Below are 25,295 nucleotides of genomic sequence, written 5' to 3'. Positions count from 1 at the left end.
AAAAATTTTATTTCGTGCTGACTATCGAAGATTTGACGGCAGAAGTCAATATCTCAATAGTTCCAGACGCATAGATGACCACCAACGAAAGGAAATCACTTAAATATTATAAATTTAATTTATATTCTCCTAGAACTACTTATAAAATAGCACTTTATTTAGTACTATTAATTTATATTCAATTAATACAATTATTTATATTAGTTCGATTAAAATTATTTAAATTTTCGATTTGCGGAAAAAAGTTAAAAAAATCCGTAGATAATTCATTTCATTTAGCTATAAATATTTAGTTATAAATATAAATTTTTTTTTAAAAAAACATTAAAAGTCCTAAAAAATTTGACTATCGTAAAAATTTAAAATCTCATCTAATGATAGGGTTTGGACTTCGGTAATCTGTAACGTAAGCTACGTTTTAATAACTTAAAATAATCCCGCATTTGCAATAAATAAACTTATTGAGTTTCTCATTTTGAATAACTCTATTAATGTTCTGACTTAAACAAATCCATAAAAAATATTTCCAAGTTACTGAATGAGCCAAAAATAAGTGACAATTTGAAAAACTAATTAAACCAAAAAAAAAAAAAAAAAAAAAAAAAAAAAAAAAAAAAAAAAAAAANAATGCACGGTGTGCTGCGTTCTATTTTAGAAACCAAGATTTATTCTCACCAAATTTTAATATTTGCTACAAAATTCGTCCATAGACATTGAGAAAAACTATAAAACGAGGTCTTCCATTCATAAAAATAACCATTAAATTAAAAACAACCATTATTTGCTGCAACAACATCATACAATTAAAGGAAAATATTTACATGGAATCATTTGAAGAGCTTTGTAACGAATTTTGAAACTTGCCAAGAATAAATTTAGTTAATTGTCAAGTTCAAATTGTCTAATAAAAATTGTCTCTTGCGAAAAAACACAAAAAATCTTAAATTTCTATCTCTTTCTCTTCTACTTTTTGAAAATTGGCGGAAATTTTTGGGACTTCTACTGGGAAAGTATGTAGTTAAAATAGAAACAACATAGTGATACACAATTAAAAAATCATATTTTTTGTATGAAAATTTAATTGGGAGAAACAAAACAGAGTCAACTTAAAACACATTTTATTTACTTATAATTGTCTAACAATTTTGAAAAATAATTTCATTTTATAATAAGTTAAATTTTCTATTTTTATAATATAATATATATTTTTTTGTTTCTGACACATTCACATAGTCAAGAAAAAACTAAAAAGACCATTTTAAAAGGTTTAAAGACTGATAATTAGAGCACAATATGAAAAATAGGAATGCATGGAGTTAAAATATTACATTTTCACGTAAAATAAGAACTAATAGTAGAAAAATAAATATGTTTTACACAATTTAACAAATTCACTGCAAAGCTAAAAATATAAATAAATATTTCAAGTAACCCAGGTGAAGCAAATTTTTTTTTCTGTGGTCCACTTCCTCTTCATTAACCTACACAACTTACTAAACATAATTTTTTTTTATTAACTAATAAATATTTATGCTTTTATTCTATTCAATTTTCAAAAATGTTAGTTTTTTAATCAAAAAGTGAATAGTACCCATGTATTGAATCCACATGTTATTTCTTTTTTCGTGTTAAGTGGAACTAAAATACTCTTTTCTTTAAAAAATTAGGATGGTCTGATATGGCATAGTTTACACATTTTTAGTAAAAACTTTTAACCAATTGCTTGTCGAACTTTCTGCTCCTTCACACATGTAGCTTAATACAGTGAATGTGTTAAAAAGTAGTTAAAGCATGCTTTTTATTTATTTAAATAATGAATATGGCAGTACGGTTAGATTAAACAGTTCGGTTTAAAATAGGCTACAACTCCAACTACAACACATATTTTTTTTGTATACAGTAGCTTCAATAAACACTGTTAATGTAGTAAATATTTAGTGTAAAGTGCTTCTTACCACGAGCGTGAAATGATATTCCTTGATGAAAACTAAACAAATGTTAATATTTTAAACTGAGGCATTATTTTACAAGTCTAGGCATGACATTAAAAAAAAAGATTTACATTGGAACATTCGTTTAACACATCTTGAGAGATGTTTTGCTGCCTTTTATTAGAAAGAGGTCAAACATTGAGCTATTTTAGAAAATATAGCTAAATTAGGTATTTTGGGGATTATAACATATTTAAAAAAAAGCTAAACGTTTTTTTAAAGTAAAAAAATATCTTCATATCATTTATAAACTTTAGATTAAAAGGAAATTTTTTATTGAAATAAATAATAATAATAATAAGCAAATAGGATTCAATTAAAAATTTTATTTTACAGTAAATACCTAAAATATACAAAATATCAAATGTTTAGATAATTAATCAATAAAATTTTTATTTAAAATTAATTACTTAAAAATTTGATCAATAAATAATATTTAAACCTTTAAATGAATGATAAATATCATATTCTAAAATTTTTATAAATATATTTCGTTCAAATGCGTTCGGTTAGCACACCGCAAGTATATAAAGATATTTTTATTTGCACTATTTACGATTGTGTATTAAGTCACTGATAGCAGTTTTACTCACAATCTACTAATTTATAACTCTCAACAATTAAATATTTTCTTAGAAAGACTATCATCTTTATAATAAAATTTACACACATACATTTACTAAAACAAAAAACGCAGATCACTCGAATAATTTATCACTTTATTATAAAAGGAGAATTCTTTCAAATAAAATGGAACTACTAAACATACACATGCAGAAAACGAATCACAGTATAAGATCTTCTCACTATAGAGATATAGAATAACAAAATAATAAATTACAAAAACCACATTATTACAACTTTACGGGTGATCTGCACGACCTTGCATAACAATATTAGTTATTTAATTAAATTTAATAAGTGATTAAGTGTTAGATAAACACAGTTTGAATGATTTACAAAGAATACCAGCTGTATTTGTTACTTAAAAATTAGTAATATAAGTTTCCAATTACTTTGCAATAGATGCTAAATAATAAAATAATAGTAAACTCTTGTTAACAAAAGTTTTTACTTTACATACAATAAAAAATGGCTGCAAAGAATAATTTAAAACATTTAGCTCAAACTTTAACAAATTTTTACTACTTAAAAATAGAATACTTGAATAAATTCAACCGTAATAAGAGGTAATGTCGTGCGTAAAAAATTTAGTTTCAATATAAATTATTATTAATATTTTTTTTTTTTGAAAATGAATAAAATTCTATCCAAGTTTTTCTTTAAAAAAATGTTTGGAAAGTAATAATAGGATAAGATTAATAATTAATTTTATGAGAGGGTTTTGTAATTGATACTGAAATTGTTAGTATGAAAATTAAGTCGCAAATGTTGGAAATATAAGTAAACTACTGTTTAACAGTTTGCATTTCAAAAATTAATTTACGATATTAAGATTTTAAACGTAGCGTCCCAAAACAAATTTGTTGAAAGGTCTAAAGAGGTCGAACATTTTACAAAGGAATATTAATCAGAAAGATTAATAATCCTAGTTATAAATTGAAATTTCTGTTCGCATGCTAAGATATTGTTTGCATGCGATACACATTTAATAAGTAGATGAAATTACTGGAATAAATATTTTAACAAATTTTAAAAGAATTTAGTTATTCACATAAGTAAGATAATTACACAGTAACAATTTTTATATTTACACCAACCAAATGCAAGCATTTTACTTTTGTAATAATTGTATGCACAAAAAAAAGTATTGATACATAATTTCATTTTTCAACAAATTTATTTTCAAACAAAAGAACATTTTGTTTCTTTTCACTTTTTTTAATAAAATCTGTAATATACACAAAAAGAGAAAAAAGGCTTAAACAACAAGCAAATATAACCATAAAAGCATTTTATCTAAAAGATTTTTCCTGAAAATGAAATAGTTGAATTTCCCATAATCTTATTCCTAATTTAATTTTTCATTTGAAAAAAAAAAGATAAATATATAATAAAATATATCAGGACTTAATTCTTTACATACAAAGGAACAATTTCCACCATAGAAATAGAAAAATTAAAAAAAAAACAAGCTGTAAAAATATATAAATTAAAATAAATAAATCACATTAATAACAAACACATCACTAAACACTTTTTAAATCATAGATAACTTATATCTTCCCTTTTTTTTAAATCAAACAAATTCTCTGCTGAAAGCTAGACTTTTTTTTTTTGATATAGAACAGACATAATGTTACACTTATAATTAATATTTTTTTAAATATATAAACGAGCATTAATTCAAAAATTAGAAATATAATTGATTACACTCCCATAATTATCACTAAGATCAGCATTATCCTTAATAAATACCCGTACTAGTAATAAAAATATTAATTACTAGCTGCATTAAGTATTTAAAAACAAATTAGCAGCAATACTTGTTAATATTTTAAGGGTGTCTATATTTCATTTAATCTTAATAAATAAAATAAATAGAAAGTAATGCTATTTACAGTGAAAACAGAAATCCACTTTTTTTTGTTATGTATTATATGATAATTTGAAATACAAATAAAGATTTCCTATTTTAATGTCACTAGATCTAGAAGCTGAATTCTACATCTAGACTGAATAATATTATTATAGACACAAAGTATTCACAACTGATAAGTAGACAAAAGAAATTTTCAATTATGATATAAAATAAAAATTAAACTAATAGAGATTTTATAACATACATAATATTTTTTTTAAATACTTAATTTAAAAACAATCTGTGTAACCAACAGAAATATATAGCAAATCGTTGAGTACTTAAGTGAATCAACATGTTAAGTCACATAAAATGTATTTGAATAAATTAGTGCTAGAGAGTATAGAAATACCTAGGAGCTTATAACAAAATAGGGTTCACTATCTGGTAACCAAAATATCCAAGCTAACACATCCCTCCAAAAAAAACAAAAAAAAAAACAAGAGATTTTAAATGGCTACCTGTTTCGACAAATTCATTGGGCAAATCGAAAATTTATCAAAAACCTATAAATGTAGAAAAATTAAAAAAAGTTTGATTATGCTAAATAATGCAAATGAATTAAAAATGATTATACAAATGAATAATTATAAAATCTAAGTGTCCGAACTTTCTATAATACTGATATAATATATAGTATTTTGATGCTAACTATAGTTTAGAATGATGAGATTTAATGACTGATAAACTTAATTGATTAAACCCATCAAAATTCAGTACAATTTTACATTTCCTTTATTTATTGTTCATTTGATTATTCCTTATTCTGATTTGGATAACTTAATTTTTTTTTTAAAATTAGAACTAGTGTTAAAGTTAATTCACAAATAATGTGCCACTTTTTTAGTACCCTCCTAAATCACCAAAAACAAAGATTGTAGATTTACACGTTAAACTATGATTGTATATTTTTGTATTAGTATAATGAGGCATGGGGTATGATAAGTTTTTCTGTTTCGATTGAAAGAAATCCCACATTTTAATTTATAAATAAAACTTCTTAGATAAATTTGTTTTTAGTAAAAAAGTTAATTTTAAACTCAAAACTAGAAGAAACCAACAGAGCTTAAGCTTTTTCTTTTTTAAATGAAGTCCAGATATTATTTTTTTTTTTTGAACCCGTTTACAAAATCTTTTAAAACTGCCTAATTCAAGAATTGCAGTCTGATATTAGACAATCTTAAAAATGTGGCTTAACATGTTTTCTTCTTTCATTTAAAAACTAATTTATCTTAAGTGTAAAACTCAAAATAAATACTAACAGAATGAAGGTAAAAAGTGAGAATGCACCACTAAAACTTCTTTGGTAATTCATTTTAACTAGATGTATCAATTTAAAATAAAATAGTAATTTTACTTTAAAATGACTAGACTAAATTTAGTTAAATCCAAATAACATGCTAGTAAGCAGGTTAATTTTTTTTTAAAAAAAAGCATATTTACAAATATATTTTAATTAAATATCACCGATAAATTAATAACATACACAGGACAGTAATAAATTAACATTTATCTACGTATACTACAATAATATCTCTCGAAATCACACTTATAAATAATTCAATGATCTTCTAAAGAATCACTAAACATCAAATGGATCCAACTTCCGCACAGCACATAAATATTTGTAAAACGTAACAATGAAAAAAAGTCACTCCATTAATAAAACAAAACATATCGAAACAGAGATGGAATGTCCATAACTTTTATGTTGATTACAAAAATTATAAAAATACAGTTAGAAAATTTAAATAAACAATGATTCACTCATTTAGAGAGAATCACAGAATTGTGTAAAAAAATAACCTTTCACTTAAAAAATACGAAACATATAATTCAATATGTCCAAAATAGTATGAACTCAACTGTGTGCTTCGCTTCGAATAGACGTCTGGTTTCATAATTACCTAACTTCACATAGGTCTCTACTTGATGTACATACTAGCTTTGGGCGGATCATAGTCATTTAAACCTTTTAAGATAAAACGCATAATAAAGTAATAAAACAAAATAAATTATAAAAATAAAAGACCAATAAGAAAAAAATGAAATTCAGTCAAAAAAAAATTCTATTGAATTAATAAACATAACAATAAATAAAATATTAATTTTAGTTACAATAATTAAATAAATAGAACTAAATTTAACATTGAATTAACTCATAAAAATAATCTACTTAAGCGGGACTGGCTAAATATTAACCAAAACTTGTCCCAAAAATTTAATTAACTTTGCACAGAATAATCACCTAAGGTTAGCCAGTTAATCGAAAGCTCTAAGTGCAAGAATCAGATATAGTTATTTATTTACCACCTAACACAAGATAAGTTTTAAAAAAACTCTATGCTTCTTCTTAAAATGTAAATTAGCAATTAGCTGTTTTACATTGCAGAACAAAATTATGTTATTTAATCCTCTGAGAGGATCAGCTACTTCCTAACTTCTGTTGTTTCTCAGTATTGCATCGCAAATCCCATGTTTTTCAATGGGAAATGATGTACAGAGGAGAAAATTTCAATTAAACTTACAAAGATGCTTAATGTTTAAAGGGTTTAAGAAACTTATGTTATTTATACAATATTAAAAAAACAGAGAAAGATTGTCGATCATTGATTTAAAAAGAATTAGGAAACAAAATTTTACATTGTTAAATAATTAAAATACTGGTTCTCATGGCAAAAAGAATAAAAACGTTGAATATATTTTAAAATTTACACGATAGGTATTTTTTTTTGTTCCAATAGAATATCTTTTAGTCAGCTTCATTAGATAGGCATAATTTTCTTCATTTTTTGAAGCACATTCTCTACACTTTTATATTTACGAACTTCACAAAACCCTCAATGCTTTTATCATCAGTAATATCATATATTACAATCTCTCTTTTGTTTTTTTATTAGTAAAAACAAAACTGCGGAAATTTTTTTTACATACAAATGCAAGAAAATTTAACTTCATTATTAGGAAAGAAATTCCCTCAAATTTAAATATATTCTAACATATTTTTTTTTGTGTGTGTATGTTTTTGTAAACTCTGAATATCTCCTTCAATAATTCATTAATACTATAATTAGAGTATACCTCCCTAGAAATTTATTTGTATCACAGGAATATCTAACTTGCACCTTTTTCATGAATTAAACTATTTTAACTATTAAATTTTAAGACAACAAGATAGTTTATTTGGATTTTACATTAAGCTAAATATATATTTTGTTACAAACTAGTTAATTTTTACACATTAATACTCAATATTTTCCAAAAGAAATACAAATAAAATACAAGTGCTAGATAAATTTTGTTAAGCACAAAAATAATAAAAATTAAAAAAAAATTAAGTATAAAACAAAACTAAAATTAATTTAAATTTTCTGCAAACCTAAAAATTAAATACACAGCTTTTTTTTTTCTTCAAACAGTTACTAAATTTTAATTATGCTACATCTGCTTATACTGATAAAGTTTTGAAAGCTCAATCAATACAATCTTTAATTCACACACTCATATAAAAAGCTCTGAAATATATTAAATAATCACTAACAATTGTAAAACAACTCCTTTAAGAAAAATAGATATAAATAAAGTAAAAAAAGCTAAACACTACCAAAAATTCAAAAAAACAAAATTTGCTACTAAAAAAAAAATCTACACACTTTTTACTAAAAGGGGTGAAAAGTAAATATGACAACTGAAAATAAACTTACTAAACAAAAGTGGATGAATGAATGACTACACCAGCTCAGGTCAAATTTCTGAAACAAAATATTAAGAAAACTAAATACAGAATCTCAACTAAAAGATTAGGTTTGGTTTTAAAGTAAGTGTGAGTGCATTAGGAGGTGTTCTACTCTTTGCAATGTGATTCTTAATTCCAAATATCATTACAAAATTGCATACTTTTATTTAATCATTTGAAAGATTAAAAATTAGTCTAAAAAGAATTCTGTTAACACTTCATATAGATTGCCAGACACATCTGAATGTTGCTTGCAAAGTATGGTTAGGTTTTATATAGTCAATTAAACATGCAACTAAGTCTGCTACACATAGTAATAACACAGAAATTAGTTGATCTGAAGAATATGAGAGCTTGTATGCTACCACATGGTTTATACACAACTTCCCTATGGATTAAACTCACTGTCTCAGTCTAGAGTTTTACAATTCTGGATGTGCCTTAGTCGTAGTACAATTACATCACTATGATATACTCTAAAACGATTTTTTGGGGGTATTTAAAGAATAAAAGAATTAGATTGTTTTATGTTCTCCGGACAGTGAAATGGCAGAAACAGAATTTACATAGGTGATTTGGAACAGATATGCTTGATTTAATGTTACCACTTGAAGTCATTCCTCACCTTGAGTGCCTCTAACAGTTCCTTTGTTGCGTTGCTACAAAAAAAGAAGGGGAGAAAATGTCAATTTAGAAGAAAATACAGGAGGAACACAGAATTAGGAAAACATTATTTTGCAAAGAGTATATAAATACAGATCTCTATAACGCTAACCTTGAAAAATGAAGCATTGTACTAAATGGAATTCTGTGCTATATAGAGAACAGAATTAGAAAACATTGATATGCTAAGAGTATTATACAGATCTTTAAAACACAAACCTTAAAAAATAAGGTTTTGCCTTACATGGTGTTATATAAAACACAGGATTAGGAAAATAATGCTATACTAAACGTATTATATAAATACAGCAGAAGATCTTTAACACAAACTTTGAAACATGAGGCTTTGCATTATACAGAAATTTCAGTTATACAGATTTATGAAGAGTTAATAATGCGATTGCAAATATTGAATAAAAATGCGGTTATGCATTATATTTTGTTACCAGCCCTTATATTATAAGAATGAACAATTGCTAGGTTAGGTATCATATTTTCATTATCATTCAGAATATTCTTTTAAATTGCATCACTATTTTCTTAAAATGCACACAAAGATTCATTTTGTTAATCTATATCCAGCTTTGGCTTATCATATAAAAACAAAAATAATTTGAAAAAATTTGATAATAATTTTAAAAAAAAATCTAATTATACATATAACAATTAAAAATCATTTTGATTTTACAGATTAAAAAAGTTTCATAAAGAAAGATTAGTCTGCATAATAAAAAAAAACTAATTAAAATAATTAAATACTAAAGCACAATAAATATTACATTATTCAGGCCACATTATGAACCAAAGAAGATATTAGGACAACATTTTTAGGGGGAAAAAATTATAAACATTTTTTTGAACCAGTAAACATATACTTGACTACTTTTAAAAAGGACAAACAACAAAATATAAAAGTACAATTTGACTCAACTTACATTAAAAAATTATATCAATTTGTAAAATAAAAGAAAGTAAATTTTATTTCAAAAGAACAATAGAATACATTATATTTTGAATTTTCAAATCACTTTTAGAACAGAGTTTTGACAGTTTCTAGTGTTTTATTAACATCTGAACAACTTATAATAGTTCAAAATCAATATTTAGAAAATATTTATGACACTGTTGCACTAAAAAAAATAGTATCATTTAGTTTATGTTTCTTCATACCAATATTTCATTCAAACTTGAATAAAAGAACAAGACTTCCATAATCAAATAATTTCAAACTAAGGTCTCAATTATCACAAAATAAAAACAGTGATTATGCCACTTAACATTTTTGTTGAAAAGAAAGTTAGTGGATGATCCCTCAATTCACCATTTAAAATTTCTATGATATAATTATTGAACTGTTGATTGGAATTGATCTTTCGTATTCAAATGAATCAACAACTGTGATAATACAAAGCTCCTCTCGACAAAATTTGCGACTGTGTTAGATGAAAATGATAAATAAACACATGATCCCTGAATTCCTCACCAGGCATTAACATTTTACATTTTAATAATTTTAATTCTGTTTTTCTTTTTCTTCATAAAATTACTGAATTTCCAAAAAGTTTGAAGCTTGTGAGTAAGGCTATACGTCTGTTCCATGCACAAAATTAGTGAACAGTCTCGAAATTTGAACTCCAGAGTTATGATTTTTTAGTAGCAGTATTAATAAAAATAAGCAAATGTTTGAACAAAATTTTAAATATTTCATTGCTTTAAATCGATTACTTTAAAATTTACATTTGTAATAATAGAAAATAGGATATTCTGAACATTCACAAAAATCAAATTTATAAGAACAAAAAGCTAACAAGACAACTATGAACTTTTCACTATTCCAAATGTTTGCAATTCAAAATATTGAATGCTTTAAAATTTCAATGCACATATTTACATGTTTCTATTGTCTTTTTTTAGGCATTCAACATTTAATTTCCTTTCGATTAATATTAATTTGTTACGCTATTGAAATATATTGATATAAAAATAATAAAATATAAATAAGTGTAATAAATATAGCTCATTATCTATAAAAAAAGTATTTAAAATAAAATCACTCATCAAACTCAGAAAAACTGTACATCATATTTATATATAATATTAATAATTTTTGTTTTAAAAGTTTGTGTTCTTGAAATGAATATTTAATTAGAAGCAAGAGGATTAATTAGCTACTACTAATTAGCTTATGTATCAAGAAAGTTTTCTAATAACTACATAATCTCAATAACTTACTTCATCTAATTCTTTTTTAGTTCTATCTTCAATTTCTCTAATATCTTTCATAGTCATTCCATGCCATCTGTCTAACCAACAAAATACTTGCCGATGGAAGTTCAGAAAAATTCGTCGTTCTGTCTAAAATACACAAAATTAAGACATATTTAAATAATTCAACAAAAATAAGAAACCAATTGAATTGCATCTTACAAAACATAACTGGGAGATAATAACCCCTCTTTCTTCATATGAGCGGAAAACATTCTATTTAACTTTATTTTATAAAGTAGTATAAATTTTATAATTCCTTATTGAACAATTTTACAAGAATTTATAGTTAAAGATTTAATTTTGGATGAAACTTTTTCAGCAAGCTTTATTCATCAAGCCATTCAATCACAAACTATTACATATATTCACAAACTATTACAAACTATTACACTATTTAATCTACTTTAAGGACAATTTATTGCATACAACAGAGATAACAAATTAAATAGTTTTAGCACTAAAAAGATATATTATATAATTTTTTTTTCACTTCCTCTTTTGTAATTTATGCAAATTTTATTTGACACATAAGATTATTAATGAGTAATGGTAGTTAAGTTTCCTTATCAAAGGGTCTAAAAATATGCCATTTATTCTCACGGCTAAAAAAAATATCTGATCTACTAAGTTAAATGTGTAAATGGTGAAAAGTAGTAAATAATAAGAAATTGATTTTTATTTTATTTTCAAAGAAAATCTTCTAATTGCCTTTAATTTATCTACTAACTTCTTAAGCCATTTTTTCCTCCATCATTATTTTAAATTTCATGAGCATTTTTTACTAGTAATGTTATGTTTAAATATTTTTGGGATTGAGATTGATTCATAAAATGAAATTCATTGAGATTATTAGCTAAAACTAATTTGAAATTTAAGACCATTTTAGGAGATTGGAAAGTGGACGGCATTTTTAAAATTTTACCTACTATAAAGAATTGGCAAAAATGTCTGTGCTTAAAAATAATGGAACATATAAGTATCATATTTATGATTGCAAATAAACTCAATGAGAATTGATCAAATAAACGAATGCACAAAAAAAGATAGCTTCATAGCATTGGTCTCTCTTCTTGACCACAGGCGAACCTTTACTGTTACCCACATTTATGTCAAGAAAATTCTCCCTTTTTTGGTATTTTCTGAAATTATTAACAGATAGACTCACAAATCATAAGTGGGAAAATAGAAAGCCATCAACATCTCAAAATCAATTAAAATGGCTGGAAGTACAATTCTCATTGCCTCATAAAGGGTTAAACGAGATCTTAAAATGTTTCCTAAATGGAAACAAATCAATAAAACATTTGACAAAGGACTCTCAAAAAGTTCTTTATTCTAACTAATATGAGATTAAACTATTATTAATGTGGATAATATTTTTCACAAAAGTTTTATATTTAGAAACACACAATTATCATAAAAATCTTGAGCTTACCTTTTGAATAAATGATTCCACTCGATTTTGTAAGCCAAACCACTTAAATTCTACAGTGACTAACTTATAGGCACACATTATAGGAGAAGAAGTTTTCTAGGTTAAATAGAAAAAAAATACATATATATATATATATTAAGTGCATCAACTCTGATTCAACATCTTAAAATTTAAAATTTTATGAACACAAGAAAGGAAAAAAATTTAAGGGTTTTTAGCCGTTTAATTATTTGGTTTATTTATATTGAAGTATTTCAAATTAAATTTCAATTAAGAGATGCGATCCTATTGTGATTGTTCAATATAGCACAATTTTGAGTTAATAAAGAGGTATTTATTCATTTATTGTATTTTAATTATTCTTAGCTGTTTAATAACTTTTTTTTTATATAAAATTGGGATATTTTAAATTAGTATTGCATTAAATTTGCAAAAAATTTTATACAGTACAATTATGCACAATTTTAAAACCACAATTATGCACAAAAATTATTAAAATGCATCATTTCTGATTTAGAGAAAAATCGCAGATATTCTTTCTTGTATATATAATAACTATTTTGATAATTCTCAATTGTTTAATCATATATTTTATTTCTAATTATTCATTTGTAACAGATTCGTTAGCTTTGTGATTGTTCATGCAATAAAATTTTTTATGGTGTATCCAACAGCGTTTTGCTATGAAAAATTTTTCTTCTTTGATTTAATTTTTTGAGTGTGGTGTATATCTCAATATACATTCCAATAAATATAATCCTCAATTTAACAAAATTGTTTCGACTTATTTTAGGAGCATTTAAAAAATAGCTAGTTGACACTTACTTGCCTCTCTAGAGCCTTATTTTGTTCTAGGATTGAAACTTGAATCAAATTTAAAAAATTGCAACACCAATCAAACCTAGTTTGATTTTAATAACTGATTTCTAAATTATGCAAATCTAATGATATAAGATACTAAAAAAACAATTGTGAAAATAAATTTTTTTTCTTCCCTGTTCAGCTCCTTTTCTCCTAATTAGACTTTTATAAATAAAAATATTGCCTACTTTATGCATTAAAATATAACTAAAAACATTTTAAAAATAATTATCTAATCTTAAGAAATAGACAGATTTAATGAATACATATTACTTAAGAGTCTAAAAATCTAGATATCTTAGCTATCTTAAAAGTGTATTTATTTCATATTTACCACTTCAATTCATATAATTTTGAAAAAAATCTAAATTAAACAAAAATTAAAAATTTTTAATCTGCATTGTTACATTGGCGAAAATACAAGTTTAAAAATTATAGTGAATAAAAACATACTTGCCAATTTCCTACTAATGGACCTCTTCCTGTTTTTTCAGATTTAAACTTTGTGGGATCTTCAGTTGGCTTATAGTCCTAAGAAACGACAATAGATTAATAACACTTCTTTGAATTTAAATAAAGAAAAAAAATTCAACACTTATTTCAATTATGGGAATTCAAATCATATCCAAAAATTTTAAGTTATGAACCACAATTTCTAATCTTTTATCATTGGACTTTTGAAATCCAGGCGAATCACTGCGTAACTACAAAAAGAGATGTAAATAATAAAAAAAAAACTAAATCATGAATTTCGATAGATAACATCAATCGACACTTTTGAACTCGCTGATTGACAGAATGTTACAACCTGGTTGAAAAATAACAACCTTTAAAAGTGTTCACTTAATTTTCATAGCAATACATAATGTTGGAAACTAATATTGGTAATTCAAAGTTTCATACAAAAACACATAACTTCATTGAGAAAATAAGATTATTTAACTTATACGCTGTGAAGCCTTGTACTTTTTCTATGGCACCAAATTCACCTCCTAAATACAAATTGTATATTGAAAAGTGATTATTTGATGCCACAATATAAGCACATTTTACAAATGAATATATTACTTATATATTTATATAGGACAGAAAAATATCCTTATATGAGAGAGTCCTGATTTTTCTGTTTCAATTGAAACTTAAAGTATTCTGAGCAGACAGTCATGCCTATTACTGCAGATTAGAAGTTGTATGCAAAATACTAGATATATATTGTATATAGATATTTAATGCAAAATATTAATTAAAATTAATAAAATTTATTAATTATTCTCACCAACAAAAAAAACTAAGAAGTTCTGTTATACTTCAAAATCACTTTTGTAATTAACTTCAATAGTTTTAACATAGTAAAGATAATAAAATGAGTTTAAGCATTTTATCATCTCCCATAACTGAAGTTTTTCATGCATGCATTATCCTAAATTATCGTTTTTATAAATAATAAAATAAAAAAACTGATTTGTATTTATAAATCTAAAACAATTTATTACAGGGTGGCACCAAAAAGATTTTTAATTGGAAAATTCAATTGAAAAATAATGAAAAGAGATGGAAGTGTAAAACTTGTCCCATTTTGCTTTAGAAACCATAAAATTTCTTTGCATCAAGTTTCAGAAATACAGATTTTATAAGTAGATGGCTCTACTAACTGAGAAAAATTATAAATCAATGATTTTAAAGCTATCCGTATTTGCAACAACAAAGTGACAGTCTAAGAACAAAACTAGCAGATGCCCTTGGAAACATTTCAGTTGGAATGGTCTGGCAAGTAGTAGAAAATATTTTTTTTTCATTCAGCAGCACCATATGTTTACAAACTTGATAATTTAGTGAAAACACAGTAGTGATTCTCTTAGCAGAGTCTGGCAAAATGCACATATCTATATCCCTAAATTGATTTTTCAAATTGTTGATCAATATCTAACATACGATACACAACGAGTAATTTTTAAAAAATTTTTTATAAAAAGCTAAGCACTTACTTACCCTACTTTCAACTGAGTCATTTGCAATGTCAATAAATACTACTTCTCGATGTTTAAGTTTCTCTGGGGGCAATTCATGGGCCTAAAATACAAGTGCAAAAATTAAGTTTGTTTAAACATATGAACTATTTATTAGGCATAATTGAATCCAAATTTATTAAGATTAAATAAATTGCAATCCATTAAATGCATTGCAGGCGAATAAGATGCTTATCAAATGCTCTTTGAAAAACAGTTATTCTTTCAAAATTATGAGATATATTCACATAAGTCTGTAATAATATTCAAATGATAACTACACTGAATAAAAAGAATTTACCAAATTTTCCTTACATCAATGCAGATTTTTGATATTATTGATACAAATATAACAGAAGAAAAATATAAATTTTAACTTAGAGATAAATAGATTTGAAAAATCCATAAAGTTAAGATATTCAATAAAAAAGATATTAAGAACTTTTTAAGATCATATAAAATGCTATAGTTATGAACTAATATATTTTTGAAAAAAAATAAATAAAAATTTAACAAATTTTGAAGAGAAAAAAACCTTATGGCACAGTCTAATAGATTATTAAACTTTTAAAGAAGTTTTTAGAAGAGAAGCAATGTAAAAAATAACTTCTTTCAATAATAAATCAAGTATTTTCAAAGTGCTTAAAAGCGTAAATTTGCCTGTCACTTTAGAAATGTTATCATAAAAAGAAACCGAATTTTAAAAAATATTAATTGTGTTGTTGAAATGTCGATTTAGAAATAATTTATGAATTTCGTAAAAGTCAAAAACAGTATTACATTTTTTCTGGAGATTTTGCTTTATAAACAATAACTTAAAAACTCAAGCAAACAAATGTTAGACCAAGCATTATTATGACTGGACATATCATTTTCTAAAAAAATCAAAGCTTAATTAAATTTTTGTAAGTTCAATAATTTTTTTTATTATTATTCTAAAAATTAAAACAAAAAACTGAGAAATAAGCTAATATTGTTAAGTACAACTTAAAACTTCTATAATGTATCATATGATTCTATCACGTTCAACAAACATAAGTATTCATATAATTTTATAGTTTGAAATGAAACCAAAACAAACCTGCAAACTTGTGCAAAGTGAATTCATTAAGATTATAAGAACAAAATAATTTTTTTAGTAACTACTATCAGACTAAAACAAATCATGATAGAGTGATGCAAGTGAAAAACATGCAATTTGATGCAGCAAGTTAAAAAAAGAAAAAAACTTACATTAACTTGATCACCAGCATCTGGACAATGCATTGTTTCAATGCTAATAAAAAAATTATTTTTCATGTAATCTGGATTCTGAAAAATAAATATTAGTAGACTTAAGAAAAAACAATTATTTTCAATATAACAACATGTATCAGAAAAGTAAAGCAAAATTCTAGATAAGGTTCCGAATTTTGAGAAACATACTTAAAATTGAAAGAAAAAAGATACATTTCTTATTGAAAAGATGGCATCTACGAAATTAAAAATAGGATTTGTTTATATTGAATGAAGTATTTAATGGCAAAAGAAATAGATGCAAGCCATACTAAGACCAAATTCAAGGGTTTTTTTTCTCCCTAAAGAAAGCTTTTTCTAGATACATTATTTCAATGCGTATAAACATTTAAAAATTGAGGTATTATTTTAAAAACAATTTTTAAAGAAGCAGGATTTAAAAGTTGTCAATAACAATGTTGCATGGTAAACTCTTACAGAAACTAAGAGAAGATGATCATTTGCATCCAAACTAAGAGGTTTAAAATTTGGAGAACAAACTTTTACTCGATATGCTATGTTGCACACCTCATTAAATATTTAGTTAATTGCACTGAATACAGGGATTAATTTTTCAAATTATATCATAAACTGCGTAACTACAAAAAGAGATGTAAATAATAAAAAAAAAANATATATATTGATATTACATAAGCTTAAATACCAAGAGCGTTCTTCTTAGTCAAATTTGAAAGGAAAAAATTATCCTCTCCTGTTTACTTTAAGGACTGAGGAGTGGATTATTTCAGAATAAATAGTTCACTTTTTTAGAAAATATTGATTATTGAATACTTTAATTTAAAAAAAAATTTTTTTTGATACTTACATATTATCCCAATGACCACTTTTGCCAACACTGCACCTGGATTCTTTTGGTATCACCCAAATTTATTTTTACAAAGTAATTAATCATAAAAAAAATAGACAAAATACAAATATAGCTTATTCCATGCAAAAAATAAGAATTTAAACTTAAACCAAATCTGAATTCATTTTCAATGTTTTTAAATGCAAAAACGGTCGACAGGATAATATATATATTTTTTACATTACTTTTATTAAAAATATATTTCTTTAAGATTTTTAAGTGCTTATCAACATTTTTACCAACTTTTCTATCTGAGATATAAAAAAATGTTTATTGGAAAAAAGTTCAAGATAATAGTTATAAGTATAGGTTTTTTATTGAAGAATTTTGTTTTCTATAGTCTGTAATATTAGAGAATTTTTGCGATAGAAAATTTTTTTTGATTGATAAAATTCTATGATTTCTGTGGCAACCCTGCACAATCAAGATAATTATAGCACATTTACAGTTGTCCTGATATTATTAACCTGATAAATATAGCTTTTTACTCACAATACAGCCTCTTATGTACTAAATAAAATAATAAAAGTATAACAATTATAACAAAAAACTCAATATTTTGTAATGGTAAATTAAACAGACAACTATAACTTGAAATTAAATAATAATAAGTTAATATATTACAATAATTAAAAGCTACTTACAGTTATGACTGCAGGAAATGAGACAACAGGAAAATGAAAGAAAAATAAGTTTTTTTTTAGCATTAGGAAAACTTTTATTCAAAGCAATAAGACACTTACAAGCTCAAGTACAAAATTGTTATAAGAAAAAACACAAAATGCAATTTCTTAAAGCACAAAAATATGTAATATTGAATTAAAGATGCACCAAATATTCACTTTTCATTTAGTTTACTTGAAAAACATACAACATTTAGAGTCCATTATAAAGCAATTTGCTAATAAACAATTTTTTTTCTTTTTATAAGCTTTCCAATTTTCATTCAATAAGTGATTTAATAAAAAAAAATCAAGTTAAGAGCAAAAATTAAAAACTTCCCAAGAATATAACTTTTAAAATCATTGTACACTTCTGAACAGTTTCTATTAATGGAATTTAATAGATAATTGTTATAGTAATTGCTTAATTTGAAAAATAATTTATATATTACTTTGTTTTTAAAGAAATATTTTTATTTCTTTTTTTTTTTATTTCACTGAAAATATGTCTCTGAAATACATTAACTAGTTTTAATCTTTTTAGTAATAATATTAATAATAAATCAATTTACTCCTCAAAAATATCTGGCTTAGTCTTGAGTTACTATGAAAATCAAAATAGACAGGAAAAAAAAAGAACTACAATTATATCAAATTTAACCCTCTAATTGTTAGATCCTGGCTTTTTCGAACTTTTAGCTGCAAGCTTCCCTGCATCAAAAACCAGTTTTCCTCATGTAACTCAATCGGAGAGTAGTATGTAGCGTAGCCTTATTATTTTACTCGGAAGCTCAAAGCTTGGAGGATTAAGCAAATTTTTAATTTATCTATAAAAAATTAAAACTTTGATAACATAAAAGATTTATTAAAATTCAACCACACATCATTGAATATATAATACTGCTAAATATATGTTTAGAAAAAATATGCCCAGGAATAAAATTATAATACTTAGTAAATATACTACAAATATAAATGAAAACTAAGCAGTCATGAAAAATATTTTTTTAAACACAGTATTCAAGATTATGGAGCCAGTTTTAATTTTATAAACATACCTGTTTTACAATAAGGGTATGCATTCCATGCTTCTTCATGAATTTCAAGGGATCCTTTTGGTGCCAGAAGTCTAATAAATGCAGGGACTTTACTGAAAAATAAACACTAGTTCAGACTCATATAGTTTATTTTTAATAGTGTTTAAAATATTAGATAATAGTACACCATCAACCTTTAAACACTTAGTTTTCCATCACCCTTGTTGAATAGTTGATGCATACTAGATTTACCACTATTAATGTTCAACTCTATTGCCTTGTAATTTTAAACTTAACCCAAAACACAATAGAACTCTGGGGGTCAAACAATGGGAAAAACTTGCTTTAATGGAAAACTTTTGAAGGAAATTACATTAAGTGGGGAAAAAAAAACTATGGTTAAATTGATGCTAATGGAATAAATTCTAACTCAAGCTTTGTCTGTCATTGGAGATATGTCAGTATTGTAGCCAGTGCAAGATCAAAACAGTAGACAAATTGATCAGCCAGTATTTGAACCTGGATTGCTTCGTCGATAGGCAAACACTTTATCTTGTATCATCCTGGCTTTGGAACCAAAAAGTAAGCAAAAGCTCCAGAATATGACACACAAAAAATTATAATTCTAAATAGAATGAATTATACAAACACATTACATTAGGAAGTTCCAAAAATGTTTGCTCTGCTCTACAAAATGCAATTATATATATAAAAAAATAATTCTTGATTCAAAACAGTGATTTTTCAAAAGATTTAATCAAGTAAAAAAACACTTTACTGTTTGCTAATATTTAACACCCAAAGAACTGCTTTTTGATTCTACTGGAATATATACCTAATTCATAAAAGACATAAAAAAAAGGTAATTTAACAGTTAGACCAGGTTTCCAACTTACATGAGGCCAGGTGCCACAATTAGAAACACCAGTCAAATGACAGGTCGCAACTTTTATTTTATATATTACTCTTTTATGTTTGAAGGAACATTAAATATTACTGTAAAAATTTTTATCAAGTTGTGCAAAACAAAAGTATTGAATTACAAATTAAAATAAGAATTAGATTTTTAAAAATATTTAATTGCATATTAAAAAATTCTGGCTACAATAACTATAATGTGCACTTATTTATTAAACAATTAATGTGCAACAGATATCTAATTGTTAAGATATAAAACTTTAAAAAGGTTTGTATTAAAACTTACATAGTAGCACACAAAATGTTCAATGAGGTTTGTCTGCTGCAACCATCAAAGTATAGATATTTACATTTTAGATTTAAAATTTACAGATGTAAATAATTTTGTCCAAAATGAGTGGTTTCAAATTGTTGAGTCGGAGAATTTCTTCGAGAAAATTTCAGACATGCACATGCTAATTTATATTCACAAAATACAAAAAAAACGAAATAAAAAGAGCAACATACACGATTATTTTTGCATTTGAATAAATATTTTCTTTGATGCAAAACCTGAGAAATAAATTTTTTTTGCACCGTTGGTAAGTTCAATTTCACAGAAATGAAGAAATTGGGCTTTTTTTTAAACGAGAAAAGTATTTTAAACCCATATAGAATTTTTATGAAAATTGTCAGCAAAAAAATGTCAACTAATGTATTTTAGTTCGTGGGCCACAAAAAAAAAAGTTTNAAAAAAAAAAAAAAAAAAAAAGGCTTCGCGGGCCGCCAGTTGGTAACCACTGAGTTAGACATTAACCAAAATATATTGGTAATTAATAATCTGCAATTAATTATTTTTAATTTTAAATACAGAAAAAGAAAGAGTACAAATAACATAATTGAAAAATAATTCTAAATATACCTGGCTAAATGGTAAATCTTGTAAGTATATTGGCCTTTATTGAATTTGCCCCCCAACAAGGGTACATTTTCAAAAGGTTCATTCTTGAGCACCTCAATTCCTTCTCCACCACCAGTTTCATTTTTACTGGCTTCAGCTACAGAATATAACTGCCCAACTTGGTACTGTAAATATTTAATCAAAAATAAATTAGTAACTATACCAAAGACAGCTATAATTTTTATTTAGAACTTAATTTTAAAATACAAAATTAATTTTAACAACTATTTTAAACTAATAAACAAAAAGAAAAATTTCAAGCAAAGAATGTATATTGAAGTAAATAATAGTAATTAAAAACTAAATTGTTAAGAAAATAGAAAAATATTTTTTAATAACAGGTAAAACCATAACCCTATTGCTATCAGGGTTCGTGATTTTTTTTGATTTTTTTTTTTAAAAATCAAAAAAATTGGATTATTTTGATTTAAATCGGATTTTTTTTATTTAAATCAGATTTTTTTATTTTTATTCAAATACACTATAAGAGCTTTAATTTATGATTAAAAAAACTTTATAAATGTTTAATCAAAATTAAATTAATATTAAAACTATATTATAACAATATTTTAGAAGCTCTAACTTTCTAAAATAATTTTTCATTATAATGCATAGCGACCATTTTGATACAAAGTCATGATTGAAATTAAAAGACAAGATAAAATAGATAATTTAAAGAATACTACTTTAACTAGTAACACAAAGTTTCAATTAGCACACCATAATTTTAATTTTAAAATTGTGATCTCTTTTTTCTTTCTCATGATTTATAAAATGACAAAATAAATGCAACAGATTGTGTTTATAAATGTTGTCATTCATCAAAAAATTAATATTCAATCCATATATTATAAGGATTTTTCTTAAATCTATGATTTAAATCGTGATTTCAACGAACCCTGATTGCTAAAGGGTATAGAATGTATAGGGTATGTTATAACAATACATCGTTAAAAAAAAAGGAACTAAAGATTATTTTTTTTAATAAATTTAAACACGTGTCAAAATATTTTAATAAAAATACAATTTTGTTATCTATCTAGTATTATTACATAAGATAATATTTTAACTCTAATTTAACTAACATATCAATAGAGATCTTTAATTATTTTTTTTTAAAGCTTATCTTTTGCACAGCTTGCATAACCTAATCTTTAAAATATTTAGCTTGCTACCAAATTAGGACATTGCCATCAATACATTCCAACAGAAAGGAATCTGTTTCTTTTTATGGAATTTGGATCATGGCCTATTGCAAATACTCTTTATGATAATCAAGGAAAAGATAACCTAAAATGTCCCCACATCTAAAACTATGTTAGGAGTTAAATACTTATAAGTTAAAAAATTATTAATAAAAAAAAGTCCCTTAATACTTAGTAGAACAAAATAAAAATAAGGAAATATGCATTTTTTATTAAATTCTTATGCCGGCCAACAAAAATAAAATTAAGAAGAAATAATACTTTTCAACATTAAAATAAATTTTCCCTTCCTATGCAAGCCTTTATCTGGAGATAATAATATAAATGAGGTTATCTATGACAGATGTTGACAAAGGTTATTTCTGGCATGCCCTTGAAATCTTACTTTTTTTCAAACAAAAATAAATAGAATAGTTTATCATTATGGAATGCTTTACATTCAGAAATATTTACTTTGAACATTAAATTAATATTTCTAAAATAGCAATTAATAATTCACAACACCTTTAATTATTTGCAACTATATAATTCTTAATTTATTAAATTAAAAATTGGAAAATTGTAATAAACAAAATATGTCCCATTATTTCCAATGATATATTTGAGATCCTCCATATCCCTTAAAACAAATGAGCTATTAAAAATAATTACAATTTTTTGCAACAGATGATTTTCTAGCTTTTTAAAAAGAGCCATTATCATTGTTTTAACTTTCAAACACAAGTTAGCTATCCTATATGTAGAAACAAAAACAAAAAAATTATTAACATGAAATTCTTTAATAGAAAAATAATGAATTTACTTACCTCTTCCACTGTAATGGGAAGAACTACACGACTGAAAACATGAAAAACAAAATAAGTTATATTACTAATAACAATGCAAAACTTATTTGCTTCAAGAAATTGCACATTACTGTGAGCCGAAGCAAATGAGCTAAGGGATATCAAGTAAGAAATAGAGTGTCCATAAAAAAAAATATCCTTATGAATTTATATAACCAACACCTGTATTTTATAGAAAAACTATTTAATATATAAAGATATGAAAAACTTGCATTAAGGGAGCATGTATGAGCTCAATTTTACATTGAAACTTGCATATGTATTTTAAAAATATTAAAGTAATTAAAAATTAATAAAATAAAAATAATAATTTAAGCTACTAACACAATAAATGAATTTAAATACAGTATGAAAAAAAATTTTACTTTCAATAATACAAAGCGAGTAAGTTAAGACATCAAATGCAAAATAAACTGTACATAAAAGAATTATAAAAATATTCTTCAAAATCAACATTTGCATTTTGTAGACAAATTAGTTAATATACTATATTAATCTATTCAAAGAAGCATATGTGATTTTATAAATAAAATAAGTTTTGCATTCCCCAGTTATTATTGATAGTGTAGGGTCCAACCAATAGAGACATGGCTTATAGCTAATTGCTGTTTGCCACATTGCTATAACGAAACCTAACACATTTTCGGTTCAAAGATATGTGGTGGTATTAGCTGCAGATAAGTCACAACGCTTTTTATTAATTTTATCTTCCTGTATTATTGTTTATTATATATGTATATATATTTAATGAAAAAAAAATTTTGAGATAGAAAATAGATAACGAGTCAATAAAGCAAAACCATCAAGTGAATTAAGTAACCAACATATATATATATATATATATATTTATACATGTTTATATGTGTATAAATATATACATATATGTATGTATACAAATATTTATACATGCTTATATGTGTATAAATATATACATATATGTATGTATACATAAAGAACCTCAAGATTAAAAATTATAAATCTATAAAATAAAATCATCTAGTGAATAAAGTAGTTAGCATCTATTAAATCAAATTAAGTGAAAAGAATTAAGACTAAAACAATAAATGAGTTTATAATAAAATGTTTAAAATGAGGTCAAATTAAGAAATGATGAAACTTCAAAAAAATTAAATGAACTGAATTAATAATAATTATTCATAACTGTTAAAAACACAGACATAAAAAAAAAAAACATTATCATTGCAAATTCAAATTATTTCCAAATTTTTTTTCCAGAGACAAATTTGGGTGAAAGCAGACGCAAAAAATAATTATTACACTGAATGTTTTTAATTTGGTTTTAAAAAAATAAACAAATATAATAACTATTATGTTTAAAATAAGTCACTGGATAGCAAAACTAAAATTTAATAGTAAAGTTATACATATCTTTCCTTTAAAACAGTTTTTATTAATTTTTATGGTGATACATAAATACAATAATAAAAATAAAAATTAACTTTACAAATGTTGGCAAACTCTTTAATTAAATAAAAAATTTAATTAGAAAAAAGAATCAGAAAACACATTTCTTTGATATTATAGAACTGAAACAAACTTTACATTAATTTCAGACTAATACAATACTCGCAGCAGAAGTGCCTTTAGAGTGATATTAGCGAAAAAGTAATGTTTACAGCCTAAATCAAACAATTACAATTGAAAAAAAGCAACACTCAATTGATCTAATTAAGGAATGAGAGAAAGATAAACCATATCCTGCTTAATTTCATTACTTGGATTTCTAAAATAAAAGCTGTAACAAAAACTGCGTCGAATTTAAATTTACAGGAAATATTTATAAATATTATGGTACTTGTTTAAAAATTTAGAAGATTTGACAATAAATAATACTTACAATTCTTTGATTATCATGTTTCTATATCACAAACTAAAATCACATAACAGCCGTCCACTCTCCCTTCACATGGGGCGGAGAAGTGACGTCAATTTTGCTGCAGTGCCAGTTTTCAAGAGTTAAGATTTGTTTTTGAAATAGAATAATATTTAATTTCGAATTTATTGTTTTAATTTTGACTAATT

The 25,295-nt window shown here is 24.4% G+C and overlaps 1 protein-coding gene across 1 annotated transcript; it reads right to left on the bottom strand.

Moving 5' to 3' along the window:
• Nucleotides 1–6,367: 6,367 nt before the first annotated feature.
• LOC107445957 (phosphatidylinositol transfer protein alpha isoform) lies at nucleotides 6,368–25,259 on the bottom strand. The gene is made up of 13 exons (XM_071181253.1): nucleotides 25,111–25,259; nucleotides 23,214–23,244; nucleotides 21,164–21,327; nucleotides 19,366–19,457; nucleotides 18,290–18,297; nucleotides 16,736–16,813; nucleotides 15,486–15,566; nucleotides 13,950–14,027; nucleotides 12,636–12,731; nucleotides 11,165–11,287; nucleotides 8,836–8,928; nucleotides 8,238–8,285; nucleotides 6,368–6,505 (listed from the first exon to the last, which is right to left on the bottom strand). Exons 1-11 carry the CDS (start codon nucleotides 25,125–25,127, stop codon nucleotides 8,884–8,886), a joined length of 813 nt encoding a protein of 270 aa, XP_071037354.1. The 5' UTR covers nucleotides 25,128–25,259; the 3' UTR covers nucleotides 6,368–6,505; nucleotides 8,238–8,285; nucleotides 8,836–8,883.
• Nucleotides 25,260–25,295: the final 36 nt, after the last annotated feature.

This window comes from Parasteatoda tepidariorum, chromosome 5 (assembly GCF_043381705.1).
Source record: "Parasteatoda tepidariorum isolate YZ-2023 chromosome 5, CAS_Ptep_4.0, whole genome shotgun sequence".
Taxonomy (NCBI): domain Eukaryota; kingdom Metazoa; phylum Arthropoda; class Arachnida; order Araneae; family Theridiidae; genus Parasteatoda; species Parasteatoda tepidariorum.
The sequence above is the reverse complement of the archived record's forward strand: the minus strand, read 5'-3'. Positions and strand labels throughout refer to the sequence as shown.